This window comes from Phodopus roborovskii, unplaced genomic scaffold (genome assembly GCF_943737965.1).
Source record: "Phodopus roborovskii unplaced genomic scaffold, PHOROB, whole genome shotgun sequence".
NCBI lineage: Eukaryota > Metazoa > Chordata > Mammalia > Rodentia > Cricetidae > Phodopus > Phodopus roborovskii.
In genome coordinates this window covers 22976537-22991908 of record NW_026126563.1, presented here as the reverse complement: position 1 = coordinate 22991908, position 15372 = coordinate 22976537, and the positions used below count along the sequence as shown (strand labels likewise).

Below are 15372 nucleotides of genomic sequence, written 5' to 3'. Positions count from 1 at the left end.
GGACAACAACGGGGAGGGGATGGAGGATGAGAACAAGAGGGAATAGGATGGTTAATAGGGGGAGGGACAGAGTAGGAGAGCGATGAATGAGATATCTTGATAAAGGGAGCCATTATGGGGTTAGGGAGTAACCTGTTGCTAGGGAAATTGCCGGAAATCCATAAGGATGACCCCAGCTAAGACTCCTAGCAATAGTAGAGAGGGTACTTGAACTGACCATGTCCGATAGTCATATAGGTGACTAACTGTCATAATAGAGCCTTCATTCAGCAACTGATGGAAGCAGATGCAGAGATCCACAGCCAAGCACCATGCCAAGCTTTGGGAGGTCCAGCTGAAGAGAGGGAGGAGGGATTATATGAGGAAGTGTGTGTGTGTGGTCAAGACCATGATGGGGAAATCTACAGAGAGAGCTGAACCAAGTTCGTGGGAACTCATGAGCTCTAGACCAACAATTGTGGAACCTTCATGGGACCAAGCTGGGCCCCCTGCGTGTGGGCAACAATTGTGTAGCTTGTTTTATTGGGGGGGGCTGGCAGTGGGACTAGGATCTGTCTCTGGTGCAGGAGTTGGCTTTTGGAGCCCACTTCCTAATAATGGAATGCCTTACTCAGCCTTGATGCAGGAGTGATGGGCTTGGTCCCGCCTCAATTTAGTGTGCCAGACTTTGTTGACTCCCCATGGGAAGCCTTACCCTTTTGGAGAGGTTGATGAAGGATGTGTTGGAGGGTGGAGGCAGGGAGCAGGAGGGGTGGGAGGAGGAAATGTGGTTGGTATGTAAGATAAGAAAATATATAAAGTTTTTTTTAAAAAAGGAGTATCATCCACAACTCCACAGCATAGACTTTGATTTTTGGCTTGTTGTTGTTGTATTTTTCTTAATGAGAATAGGGGAACTATTTGCTTTAGTTGTTTAATATTCTACAGTCGTTCATGTTCTGTGTGGCAGGAACTGACCTGTCTCCCTTCTTTAAAAAGATTCCATGTTGCTATAAGAAAGGTCCATTAAAAACAAGGGATAAAGAAAACCACAAGGTAATAGTGTTTTAAAAAACATTTTTAATGAAGAAATAATTCCATTCCAAAATATAGACACACAATTAAATAGTTTAATCACTTCAAAATATAACATGTCCCCAGGAGGTTCCAACACATACACACACACACACACACACACACACACACACACACACACACACACACACAAAACAATACTTGACAGCAATATCAACAAAACAAAACAACATATTATAGTAGTTTTGTTACCATACCAATGAATATTGTGAACTCTTAAGTGTTTCTGAATTGGTTATTTCAAATGGGGTCAAATTACAGTAGTCACAATTTAAATGTCTCATGTTAATTAGCTTCAAGATGCAATGAATACTTCTGCTTTTTTTTTTCTTTTCATCCTTTTTTTTTTTTTTTTGGTTCAAAGTAAAAATGCCCTGTCTTCTGGCAACACAGTGGAGTTATTTGCTTGTGGCTCCTTGTGTGGAGTTGAACCAAAGTGAATGTAGCAACCAAAGGTTGCCATATTTACAAGATCTATCTACACTTAACAGCCAAGAATTAATAATGGTGGACGAAGATGGTCAAAAAAGAGCAGACACCAGTGCTAAATTATATTGCAACAGTTTGGCTCATGCATATAAGAAAATACAGTATATATCACACAAAGGCCACAATCTTAATGCAATTCAGTTCACATTACTACTTACAAATGAACCTTCCCTGCCTTATTGTAGATCATCTAGTAATCCATCTTCATAATCTCCAACACGTCTCCCTCTGACCAACCAAACTTACCCCAACTTCCATCCTGACAAACCACAACCAATTCCTGAATCTTATACAGTAGATTTCACCCACCTCCTGACCACTGTGCTGTGGGGGAGGTTTGGCGGTGCTAGACCAGTGCTCATTCATAGGCCACCAGCTCTTATGGACATGGATGTGCAATTCATTGTGGGACAAGAAAGAACAACCCCTGCAAGATATAGTTGAGTAGAATGAACAGGACAGATGAAACCTGCTGGGTTTGCATTTAGAACAGACCCCAAAAGTAAACTTGGAAAGCCAAGGAAAGGAATCCACCGACAATCACAAAACCCCAGAACAATACACGCCATTTTGTCTCGGTTACAGGACAGGGGTGCTTGAATCTGGTCTCAGTGCTGACTCGGAGCTAAGGGAAAGAAAAGGTGGCTGGTTAGTGAGAAATTGCTCACTGGTAGTGGTTTCCAGAGAGTTCCTGTAATGTCTTTGTACAGTGGAGTTGATATCATGGGACGGAGCTGCTTGGTTGTGGGAGCCGTGATAAGAGGGAAGGTTTTCAGTAGAATGGTTCCAACCTTAGACACGCACTTGATGTAGAAACCCAGAGAGACAACATGGGTCAGCTCAGTCCAACCAGTGGCTGATGGCCACCAGTGGGGCCTACGTTCTGATGTCCTATGTGGCTCTGATTTGAGCTGACAGAAATGCAGGTATCAGGGATGTAGTGGTTTTCAGTACTGAGTATGGGGCACCGGTGGCCACCTGCACCATCGAGAGATGTGTGATTTCACAAAGGATGGGCAGGGGAAGAGAGATGAACATTAAGACACACCAACAAAACCCACAATAAAATCCACCTGTGCAAAGAAATCAGAGAACTGTGCGGGTGTGTAACTTTGGTGCTAGCCTGTGCTCAGGGAATTTTTTTGAGGCGGGTTTTCTCGAAAGAAACAGACCAAGAACACCCAGGGACAGCTCAGGGTCTTCTATTGATGCCAGTCAAGCCCTCAACTACCCTCAAGGCAATGATTTTGTTTGAAGGGCAGTCACGGAGAAGGTTTCTGACCAAATGCAGAGGCAAGAACATCCAATAGCTCTTTGCAGACAGTGAGTTCTTAGCCTCTCAAAATAGTCTAGGTGTATGAGGTGGGAGGAGGCTTTTGCCAGCCAAGTGAGCAAATTAAATCTGAGGTCCACTTAGAACATTCCTCATTTATTCTGAACACTTTTCCTCCTCCTTCAAGACAGGGTCTCATGTAGCCCAGGCTAGCCTCAAACTCACTGCAGCTGAGGATGGCCTGGAACTCCTGACCTTCCTTCCTCCATCTCCTGAGTGCTAGAATCAGAGGCATGTGTCACTATGCCAGGTTTACACAGCTCTGGAAGCTTGAACCCAGGGCTGTGTATTTGCTAGGCAAGCACTCGACCAACTGAGTTACAACCTATCCTGGATAAGGCCTTTTCCAGTCCCTGCTCTACGACTCTATTGTAGAACAATGATTTCCATCTTATAGCATACATCAGAACTACTAGCAGGGCTGATTCAAACATGGATCTCTAGGCCCAAACCCAAGAGTTTTGGATTCAGTGGGTCTGTGTTGGAGCCTAGGAAACTGCGTTGCTAAGACTTTTGGGTGACATGAACATTGCTGGTCTGAGGGACACAGTCTCAGAATCATTGTTCTGCAATGATGTTCCCTTCTTTCTTTTAGAAGACAAACTCAGGAATTCCAGAGAGGCTGCTAGTTTAAGACAGCCACCAGGTGTCTGGCTTTTCCTTTTCCTTACACATCAGATCTTGAAATAACCAATTACTTTTCCATTGCCCCCAGAATCACTGAGGGAGGCCCTTTTGAGGTCTCTCTAATGAGGGGCCTTGTGAAGGACCATCCACAGGCTTTATCCCCTTGTCTTTGACAATTCTTTCACACGCCAGCTTCAAACTGAGTGTGAGATCGAGCCCGATACCACACAGAAGAGCCTGTCTCCTTTCACATGACCACACAACGCTGCATGCAGAACAACAGGTGGCCAGGTAAGGCAATCAACATTCAGAAAGAAAAGCAGAGGGAGTGAATGTCTGCAAGCGCACTTTAAGCCCATACATTTAAAGCTGAAGGCCTCGGAACTACCCGATGAGGGAATGTGTCAATGAGCAGTGCTGGGTAAGACATGCTTCCTAAGGATACACTGTGGAGAGCAAGACCTGGAGGAGTGCAGATAACTGTCGTCCGTTGGGGGATCTTATGGCACCTGTGGTTTATAAACAGCTTTAGTAACCAGTATTCCAAAAACATAGTTCACAGTTTTTAAGAAGATCTGTGCTGATTTTAAAAACTAGATTCTATATCATTTGAATGTTGTCTCTTTTTGAATATGATATCTATTTGGAAAAAGTATTTACATTAAATTCTATGGCTGACTCATTAGAGTATCTTGAAGGAAAACACCCCAAAGTTGGAAATAAGCCCCCAAGAACCCATTATTCCTGGTGGTAGATTTAAGTAATTTCTCAGAGGGACTTGGAGACATGGGCAGGCCAAGGACCCTTCTTGGCTTCTGGGTTCTGAGTCTGGACACTCAGAAACCAAATCCTATTGCAGATTGATGTTTTCCCCTTTCAATTGCTGTGTGTGTGTGTGTGTGTGGGGGGATGTATAGTATATAATAAAACCGTTTTGCTAAAATCTCAAAGAATCCAGAAATGAAACTTCTAGCTACAAATAGTATTGATATTGTAATTGTAAACTGAATGGGTTCAACGTTGTGCGCAAAGGTTTAAAGCACTCGTTAATACTACTGTTCTGTGTAGCAGCAGCAGGCTCTCAACCTGTGGATGCTTGCTTTGAACCTGGGATGAGCCATGTTACAGGAGATGGAGTTGATAAATTGTCTAGGAACAGAAGTCATGTCCCCCCACCCCCCTTCTAAAACACACACCTATGAACTACACATCTTAGAACAGAAAGCTAGCTGCACTACAGGCATCAGAACACATCTTTAGGGTAGGGGTTGTCGGAGCTGCTGGATGTGGTGGCTCCTGTCTCCGAGCGAGGGTGAGGCTGCTGCCACGCTGCTGTCTCCCTCCTCTTCGTGGGTGCAGCTCTCTCCATCACCGGATGTCATGTAACTTTCATCATCTCTGTCTGACTATAGCTTGCCTGGGAATAAGGAGTGTGTAATTCTTTTAAACAGGTGAAAATTGTTTCTAAATTAGGGCTAAGTAGCTTAGAGTCCCCCCACCCTTCCCCTACACACACACACACACACACACACACACACACACACACACACACTGTATTCCTTTCCTATGAAAATCAGGGACCAATGTCTTGTGTCTTGGACACTGTGCATCTACTGGAAGAGATGTTGTGGAGTTCTCTTCACCAAGCCTCCTTCCTAAGGGATCCCTGGGGTTCCCCTGAGGCTTATGAACAGTTAAAGGCAAGAACGTGGTGGCTTAAAAACAGGCCCACAGCCTGACTTGAACACAGGAAGTCTTCCTGCTTCTTAATTTTCATGAATAGTCGCTTATTCATGAAGGACTCTGCCTCAGTAGCTAGCTGACTGATGCCAAACAAATGAAGTTTGGTTCAGGACCCTTTCATATGAGAGGCATGTACTTTGGGATAATTTTGGTATTATAGTATAGTTGGAAAGTTCAAACAAAAGCATACTAAACATACAGAACTTCTAAAATTGTAATTGTATTGACCTCATTAGGAATGGGCTAAAAGGACTTATAAGGTGAAATGCTGCTATTTTTTTGTAGTACCCTGTAAGATTTTAGATACATTTTGCACAACTGGCTGACTTAGTAATAGGTTGGTTTGTGTTTAGGCTCCTGCAGAATGCCATCTAATCAGAGTATCTCTGCAGTAAACGACAGACAGAGGGCATACCTGTTTCATTCTCACTACCAAATTTCCAAGAAAGTAAAAAATGAAAACAACAGGCTTTTAGGTACAAAAAGGACATAATACAATTTTTATATAGGTTTATAGCAATACAATTTTTATATAGGTTTATAGCAAGGCCATTGAATGGTTTCCTAATGTTTAAATAATACGGAAAAAAAATGATTAAATGATTGGAGCTAAGAAAAAGAGAATGCTATTAAGGGGAAGCCTGTTCCTTTGGGACTAGATTTGCTATAACTGGAGTGAATGTTTTCAGAAACAGCTTCTGGGAATATTTTTCACTGTAGTCATTGTGAATTAGGAGAGAGTGTGGTGTTCCATTTTTAAGTGGGGGGGGCAAGCAGAATGCACTTGAAGATTCCTTCTTATAGCTCAGAAGGTCTGCCTCATCAGTGCAATCTTATTCACTTGTTGTGAACCTGGAGGTGGAGCTAGGATGCTTGTAGTGTTTGACCTAGTGTGTATCCATTACTACTTGACATGTTGCTAAGGAAATAGGGTTATTCCTAAAATTAGCAACTAGTGTTGGCAGAGCGCATTATCAGCCACACTGTAGACTCTTGTGATTCCACAGTTGGGAAGAATTACGGAACTACACGGACACAAGTCCATTGGCCAGGCCAGCCTGATTGTTGTAGGAAGTGCACTAACTTAGGCTTTGAGGAGGGACTATCAAATGGCCGTTAGCTAGTGCTAGAGAAGCCATCTAGACTTAGGAGACAGTGTGTCCCACCGTTATTGCAGGTACTGAGTCCTGGCCTGTTTATAAAAGTTGAAATAACAAAGTCATTATGCGCCCCATAGCTTCACTACACTTCTGTGAGGACTGTAGCAGCTCCCCAGTACTGCATGGGATCTGAAGCATGTGTAGGCATGCATACATGTGCATGTCACAGTTAATTATGATGTGTCAAGCTCTTTACATATATCTTACATGCCCACCTCCTCTGTGTGAGGTAGGTATAAGACCATGACGTACAGAGGAAATTGAAACTCATCAAGGCTCAATAGTTTGTCCAAATATGATAAGTTTTGGTGAGAGTTGTATTTCAAAATGGTTCTAATAAAATGCACAGCCCAAGACTTAAATCATGATACCCAAGTGATTTTTGACAGTCAGTGTTTCAATGATGAAGAAAAAAGTCGCTTGAGAATTTGACCCATTATTAGATAGATCTTTAAAGTGGAACAATCCAAAGGACACCTTAAGTTAACTTTTCTCACACTGAACTCCTCAGTGGATTTGAATTAGTTGCCCTCAAAACACAAGTCTGCCTCCTGCTTCCCTCTTCCTTTGGTCCTGTTGTCCCTTGCTACAGTATACACATTTGTTCTTAGGGGACTAAGGAGCTGACATCCAGACATGCTGAAGTAGCTTGGTCTTTTCCTTCTCTGATGCCAGTGCTGATGTGACCTTGGAGGGTGGTGCACCTCAGCTGCCAAGGAAGTTTCTGTGACAACTGCCCTAATCAACAAGTAAAAAATGGACTCCAGGGTTGTCTGGGGGGATTTACCCAGATTATAATGAGCTCTGTAGTAGAAGTTACCACTTTGACAGCAGCAGAGAAGGCGCACACTACATCACACAGAAAGTGACTGTGAGCTTAGGCTAAGAGTCATCACGGCTTAGCCTTCAGTGTCCAAGCCTCCTCCCAAACAACAGGGTACTTACTTGAGAGGAGAGTGAGAAAAGGATTTTGCATTCAACCTTGCAAGCTGACCTGTGGGTGACAAAGGACAGAAACGAGAAAGGTGACATGTCAAGTCAGTGAGGCAGTCAAGCTGGTGAATTATTTGGCTGGAAGCCATGCGCAGAGACACACAGAGAAGGAGAGAGTCCAGAGATCGACAGATGCATTCCATTCATCCTGTCACCTTCAGCTTACACAGCCTTTGAAGAAAACCACTCCACCATATTCCAGGGCACGCATTTGAGTGACAGCACATGGGCCCCTCCCCTGCTCTTTCTCTTGAGATCATCAAGCATGGAGAGGCAAGGAGAGAGAGGAACCAGAGATTTACTGGGCATGGCAAAACTCCAGTTAGATCATTAATAGGACCCCCCTTTAATAATAATTCATTAAGAGTCTAATATTTGTTATAGGCTAGAGAAAAGTCATCTAAAAATATCTTGAATTACAGTTAAAGTTGTCACTAAACCCCAGAAACTGAAGATAAGCTTGAAGAACAGGGCCTGGTAGGCATCTCCAATAGCCCAACTGGGATGTTGATGATGTAGCCACATTTGTCTCCTGCATGTGCAGACCCACATGAGATGCATATAGGAAACCACCCCGTAGGCTTCCCAGAGACTCCCAGATGGCTTCATAGGAGGCTAGTTTCTTTCTATGGATGAGCCACAGAAGTCACAAAGAATGAGATTTAGCATGGCGTTGTACTCAGGTAAATGTTTGTGTAGCACAGGGGCATGGCTCTACACACTAATTATTGTCATTACTATTACCATTACTACTATTATTATTTTCTCATTGTCCCTGAAAGGCAGCTGCTAGGCTGAAAAGGCTAAAGCACTTGTCAGTCAACGCTTTATTCAGGTGAACTTGGGCATTGGTTTCTCTGCTGCCACGTACCTCTTGGGACCATTTCAAGGCTTGTTCTATTGACAACACAGAAGTCAGACCCAGTTGCCTCTCACCAATTCTCTGTTCTTCACTGACAGAGAGAGGGCCACTGGTGACCCAAGACTTCAGAGAAAGCTTGTGTGGCCATTAGACAAAAAGTCTAATAGGAAAATGATAACCAGCTGGGGCTGAGAGCAGCTGGTCTCTACCAGAAAAACATGCCTGAGTCCTCAGAGCCCAACCACACACCTGTGGAGAATAAGGCAGGAGAGCATCCCTGAGGGGTAAATTCATTACTTTTGGCAAGAGTGAGCAATTACATTATTCTTAGTTGCATGAGCTATGTTGTGAGAATTCTCAGATGTGTTAGTATACGTCAGCCTCTTTCCATGTCTACCTATCTGCACCTTGCTGATTGGGGGTTTACAGTTCTCTCATTGTGCCTCAGTAAGATCTATCACCTTTCTACTTATGTCTGATGTAATGTAGGTGATGAGGAAGTCACAGACAGTTCAGGGGAGGAAGTGGATTGGTGTTTGTTTCTCCTGAGTCATGTGTTCTTTAGATAGCTATCACTATTTTCCAGCTTTTTATTTGATAAGTGGGCTTTAATTTCTACATATAGTTTGCATGTGTGGTGTGTGTGCATGCAGGCACACAAGTTGGCAGGTGCATGTGTTGGTGGAAGCATATGGTGGCTCAAGGTTGATGTTGGAGTCTTTCTCTGTTGCTCTCCACCTTATTCACTGACGTCTAAGTGAACCCAGCTCTTACCAATTTGGCTAGCATGGCTAGCCTGCTTGCTACAGGGAGATCTTGCTTTTACCATCTGATTGCTGGTGTTTTAGCCTGGGCCACCACACCAACCAGATTCTGGGAACCTACCAACATCTTGTCCACTGAACCGCATCCCCAGGTTCCTCCATTTTAACTTAGGAAATAGACTCTAACAACCCTGAGGTGTTTGTGTTGGTTGTCACCATGATTCTGCCAATGTCACAAAGGCCCCTTTCATGTTCCAGATCAGAATTTGGAAGAATAGACAGCTACATGAGGCATTTAAAACATTGCTGCGTGGAATGCATGGACTGAGGAATACCACCAGAATATTCTGGAAAAGTAGGGAAGAAAAGGGGAGGAAGACCTGTGCTTTCAAGGAATGGGAAGGCCCCGCCATAGAGTGTGTGTGTGTGTGTGTGTGTGTGTGTGTGTGCGCGCGCGCGTGCATGCATGTTTGGGTAGGCAGGGGTGCTGCTGCCTCCGATACCTGGTAGGCCTCGTCCTGCAGCTTCTGCTTCAGGTACTCCTCCATCTGCAGCTCGTTCTCCAGCTGCCGCACGGACTCGTTCTCATAGTTCTCATCCTCGGGTTGAGCATAAGGACCCCCATCTTCTGGGACGCTGGGAGAAAAGTGAGAGGGGTTTGAAGTAGTCTTAACAGAGTAGGGTGGGCGCAATTCCTGTTCTGTGTTTTGCTTTCTTCCTTCATGTGTTTTCCCTGAGTCTCCCGTTCACTTTCCTGTCTTCCTTTGACTCAAAGGAAAATAAAACAAGAAAGGAGGAAGGAAGGAAGGAAGGCAGGCCTGAGGTTTGGAGAAATATTGATTAAAATATTTTTTATTTTAATAAAACCTAGTGAGGAAGTCCTTGGCCATTTATGTTTTCATAGGGCATAAAGGAATGATAGCCCTTAAAATGTCCTACAGCCTTAAACAAGGCAAGTTACTCTTTAGAGGTACAGTTTTATAACATGAGATTTTCTTTTTCCTTTCTGAAAGGCGAGTGGGCCCTCTAGTGAAATAAAGCTTAAGGAAATGCACACATGATTTAATTCTCTGTGTGCTGTATACATGCTTAACACACACACACAAACGCACACACACACACACACACACACACACACACACACACACGCACGCACGCACGCACGCATAGCCATATACACATGTGCACACAAACATGCACAGTCACGCTCAAGCATGTGTACACATATATGTAGGCATACTTTATGGTACAATAAGTCTTATAATACCAGTGACTTAATCCTAGGATATGCACATATAGCTTTTGACTTTACAAATTTTTACTAGCCCAGAATCTGAAAAATCTATTTGCATTGTTTAATTTCATTATAAAATAAGCAAGTAAGAATGACATCATTCAGAAATGAGGACTTTCCCACCTATTTCTCCCATATGTAAAGGGCATACAGGACTGAACACAGGTTCACCACCTAAAAACCACATTCTTGGGGCTAAAAGAGCGCTTTAAAATTATTTATTTATTTATTTGTTTGTTTCTTTTTCTTTTCTTTTCTTTTTAGTCAATGCTGACAGTAAAACACCCTCCAAAATAAAAAGATGGGTTAAAGAGAGATTCTGGGAGACTTGTATGAAGTCTCTATCTTTAACAAGCAGATAATTTGCTGGAAGCTGGTTCTGGTCCTTGCCAACCAAGGGAGAGAAGTCAAAGGTGAGGAGGCCTTTCACAGTCTTGAGTTTTAGGGCTGGGGTAAAGGTGTGTCATATAGCTACTACAAATAGCATAATAATAAAAAATATATATATTTACTAGGAAAAAAATGTCAATCCACCACTTGGAATAGCATATCAAGCAATTCTAGAGGTTACAGGAAAGGACAAGAAAATAAACTAAAAATAGAACCAGTCACACAGGTCACACACTGTCATTTTAAACAATGTTGTACCTGTTTTGTTCTGCTCTTACTGGCCACCGCTTCACAACTGGCTTTCAAAACAGGTCTTTATAACTATGTTACTTCTGGCCTTTAACTCATTACTTAGAATGAGAGCCAGAACACCAGAAGGACTTCTGGTTAGTTTCATCACTGGGCCTGTAAAACAGCCAGTTTATTTTGTAGACTAGTTTGAAGTACTGTTCACGCTAAGCATATCCTTCCGTTGTGATTTTAGTGCTTTCAGCCCTTGGCCTCTCTAGCCCCCGACACTGTGCTTCCTTCTCTTCCTTCTTCCTTTGTTCCTTCCTGTGCTGGGCTCTTCAGCTAGGTCCTTCATTTGTCCTTATATCACAGCCTTGGTTTCCTCTATTGATGGAGGGTCACAGCAAGCCTAGTGGGAATGTCACAGATGCTGCTGGCTTTGGTCAAATAATACAAACCTAGTTAGTCAGGTAAGGGGATGGATGAGAGAAGCCAGCTCTCCCTAAGGTGTTTGGTTAGGAGTCAAACATTCTTAAACACTGTTGGGAATGTTAATTCCTAGTCTTTAGTGTAAGCAGTCTTTACTTTTGTCCTATGAATGAGCAAAGCTGTAGGGAATTGGCTGTTTGCCCCAATGAAGGACAGCCTACGGGCCATTCTCTTACTGGCTGTCTTGAGGGGGAGGTTACCAGCCAAGCAGCATTATAGGCCAGAGGCTAGATTGCAATTCTGGAAGTCTGGCTGTTTTGAACTTGGTACTGTTGCTCTGAAGGAACACTACTTCTGCAGCCAAGGATTGCTGCAACCATGGGGGCTGTGAGAGCTACAATTCCTGTTTTCAGAGTCCTTCCTCTAGTCACACACACTCTAGGCAACTCCCATTGGCTTTGGAAGACTCCATTCTCTGGATTTTGTAACACCAAATAACTGCTCAGCTGATAACAATGATTGCTCAGGATGGGAAGGAGACACCTGTCCCATGACTCAGCAAAAAGTCAGCCAGCACTTGGTACAATTTGAGGCTTGTGATTGGCTCATAAGTAAGAGCTGAGAGACATATATATATATATATATATATATATATATATATATGTGTGTGTGTGTGTGTGTATACATATATATATGTGTGTAAATGTATGTATGATGTATGTATTCATATATGTATGATGAATGCATGCATGTATATAGTCTTTCTTGGAAGATATTTATCTTGGCCATTATCCCAATTTTGCCTACTTGTGTTTCTGGCTGTGTTGGTTGCATAAAGAGACAAACCTTTTTTACAGTAGCAATAATAAAGAGGTGGCTGAAGAGTTGGAGGAAGCCACCAGGTGAGGCTCTTGACCAAGCTATAACACCAGGAGCTCCAGAGAATGACTAAGGGCACACGGTTTTGACTAAGAGTACAAATGCTGGAAGCATCAAGGGAATGACAGACAGTGGAGAAGCTGAGAGTGTGGAGCTGAGAGTGTGGAGCTGAGAGTGTGAAGCTGAGATTGTGGAATCTATAAGCTGGGCTTTGGGCCTCTGGAATTCAGGGCAGCCAATGATTAGGGAGCTGCCCCTTGCCCATCTAGGACTTTTATGCACATAGAGGAAAATAATCCTCAGCTGTTTGTGATGACAAACTCTGCAAACAGTTTCTGAAGGACAGCTCTAGGCTTATTTAATAAATCAATAGAACTGGGTTCCTTTATAAAGAGATTCCATGTGTTTAATAACTTCTATCCAATGCCATTCTAGCACCACATCTGTCCCCTTAGTAGCAAATTCAGAAGACAAGATGACTTATCTTTTGAAGTGGCATAGGTGGCCTGGGAGAATGCCGTGCCTTTTATTTAGTACAAGTGACTTGCAATTTAAGGTTTTGTTTCCACTTTTTCCATGATACAGATTTGACATGCTTTCACTAGAGATCATACTTTGAGATTTGAATTAGTATTGACACCAAACTACACTGTTTTGTGATTTGGCACCATCAATAATTTGCACCCCTCTGTCAATCACATGAGTCAGAAGGCTAATGCTTGATTGACACCATACAGAGTGCTACTGGCATTTTGAGGCCACAGCACACTATACCCTATGGCTTAGTTGTATTAGATTTGTTTTTTACTTACAGGTAGTTTACTGGAGTGTGTCTGCATCAGGGGAGCCAGGCTTTAATTAAACACTCATTGTTTCAGGTTAATGAATACTCCCTGGAAATTGTTAAGGAAGAGCCCTCAGGACCAAACTTAAATAACTTAAATGCAGCACTCTTCTGCCTCTTCTGGTGGAACAGGGAACTGCACCCTTTCAGTGTTTTTTTTTTTTGTTTGTTTGTTTGTTTTTGTTTGTTCGTTTAACTTTCTAGAAGATGCTCCAAGAACAAAATACTCACATGTCACCTTGCATGGTACTTGTAGCTCCACCATGAATGTACCCAGGTTTTCGGGCATGGATTTGGGCAAGAAAAGCCTTTTCAGAGGTTGGTGATGGAGCCAGACCTTCAAACTGAGTTCTTCCGAATTCAGAATCCACAGTACTTTCTGTTTCACTCGCCACCTCTAGTGGGCAAAGGAAGAAACAGACAGTGACCTTTTAGGAGGCTTATGATCCAGAAATAAAGGCCCAGGCTCCCTAGGAAGATAGGGCCTAGAAACAAGACCCCCAGGTTCCTCATACAACAACATCAGTGCATCAGACACCAGCCATCCCCCTCTCAAAGTGTAAGTTGATCCTGAAATGAATGAACCGTAAAGTAGTTTGGTATTCAGCATTTTATTTTTTCTTTATTTGGGGCTGGAGAGGTGACTCCGTGGTTAAGGGTGCTTTCTGCTATTGTGGAAGACCGAGTTCCATTCCCAGCAACCATAGCACCTACATCCAACCATCTACAATCAAAGCTCCAGGGGATCAGAAGGCCTAGTCTGGCCTCCACATAGACAAAACATGTGCACAGGCACACGCATGTGCAGACACATTCATGCATACACAAAAATCAATTTCTTAAAATGTTAAGACCTTCTTTTGTACTTGACAATGATCAGATCTTCAAGAGGGACCCCAAGCATAAGGAACCTCCCACAACAAACCCACACATGGCCGGACCCCAAACACACCTGAATTCAGCTCTTTCACAAGACAGGACATAGTGTTAGTGATGGAGTCTGCGGCTACCAACAAGTCATTCCTTAAGTTCCTTCTTGAACCTTCAATGAAGAAGCAACAATTTAAAAAGCGTTACAGCCTTTCCTTCACAACCAGTTTCACGTTGCTTGTCTTATCAGCTCCTCTGAAAACCTACAGCAAGAGTAGGAGCTTTGGTTCCTTCCCTGAATGGATGGCCAAACAAATGAACAAACCAGCAAGCCCCAGACCTCAATCTTCCAGGATTTTACTTAAGGTTAATTACTACATACTTTGCAGTTTAAGCTACTAAATAAATACATACATAAATTAACTATTCCACGTCAATGGTGGATAATATTACTGTCAAGAATTAAAAGATCATTTTGTCTCTTCTATGGATGGGATTTTAGAAGAAGTATATAACATATCTGGGACATATTTTATTTAGTATTAGCCATAGTTGTTATTAGCTTGATAATCCATATAATATCCTTAAATAAATGGTTTGATAGTAGGTCTAAGAATGAGGAACTTATAGAAATCATAGAGACTTTACAGACTGGTGATGAAAATTTAGTAAAAAGGATTCCAACCACTGAAAATGGCAGTCATGATTTGACAAATAGAATTCAAAAAAATGGAACATAAAAATGAACTGCTAACAGAAACAATTCATCCCATGTCTAAGATTAATGACAAGCTTGCAGATTTCATCATTCCAATCGGCAGCTTTTGAAAGTGAAAGGGGTCAGCACTGGTAAGACAAGGTTCAAGTGTTAGCACTCCTTGTGATTCGAAGGTGAGCACACTGTACTGGGGACAACCCACATTGTAGGAGAGTTGCAGTTCTAAAGCAGCTGTTGTGGTCTCAGCCTTTGCCTGGTGGCTGAGCACACTGGAGCCCGCCCTCTGGCAGCACAGGCTCTATCCAGAGATCTCCGTCCCAGGACTGATTGGAACACCATGTTCTGAACCCTCCCAGAGGGTGGAAAAGGGGTGAGGATTTTTGGTCTTAAGATACAGGGCTTCTAAGATGAATGCCTGGTATCTTAACCCGGACTTACACTGTTAGGTCCATGGTAGAAAAGATTACATATCAGGGACACTAAGTGTTAAATGGGAGTGGGTAGGGTGGAGATGGAGCTGAGTCTTAATTAACATAATATCTTTGAAAGAAAGAACTCAAGACTCCAAATATACAACTTACAAAAAAGTTACTAGCATGCATGTTTCATGGACTAGGGACTACCTGTGGGTGACATACCTTTGTCATTTCTCACAAAGTAACGTCGAATGAA

At 42.8% G+C, this 15372-nt stretch overlaps 1 protein-coding gene across 14 annotated transcripts in view; it reads right to left on the bottom strand.

Moving 5' to 3' along the window:
* Positions 1 to 1039: 1039 nt before the first annotated feature.
* Dtna (dystrobrevin alpha) overlaps positions 1040 to 15372 on the bottom strand; it is a 341323-nt gene continuing 326990 nt past the window's right edge. For 8 of the 14 annotated variants that reach the window (XM_051202197.1, XM_051202202.1, XM_051202203.1 and 5 more), the window contains 4 exons: positions 14065 to 14154; positions 13344 to 13509; positions 9549 to 9681; positions 1040 to 2188 (listed from right to left, as the gene is read on the bottom strand). In XM_051202197.1, the coding sequence (XP_051058154.1) occupies positions 2048 to 2188; positions 9549 to 9681; positions 13344 to 13509; positions 14065 to 14154 (530 nt within the window). In that variant the 3' untranslated portion in view covers positions 1040 to 2047. Of the gene's footprint in view, positions 2189 to 4427; positions 4941 to 7371; positions 7421 to 9548; positions 9682 to 13343; positions 13510 to 14064; positions 14155 to 15372 lie in introns of those variants that run through there. The other 6 variants (XM_051202204.1, XM_051202206.1, XM_051202210.1 and 3 more) reach the window with 4 other exon arrangements.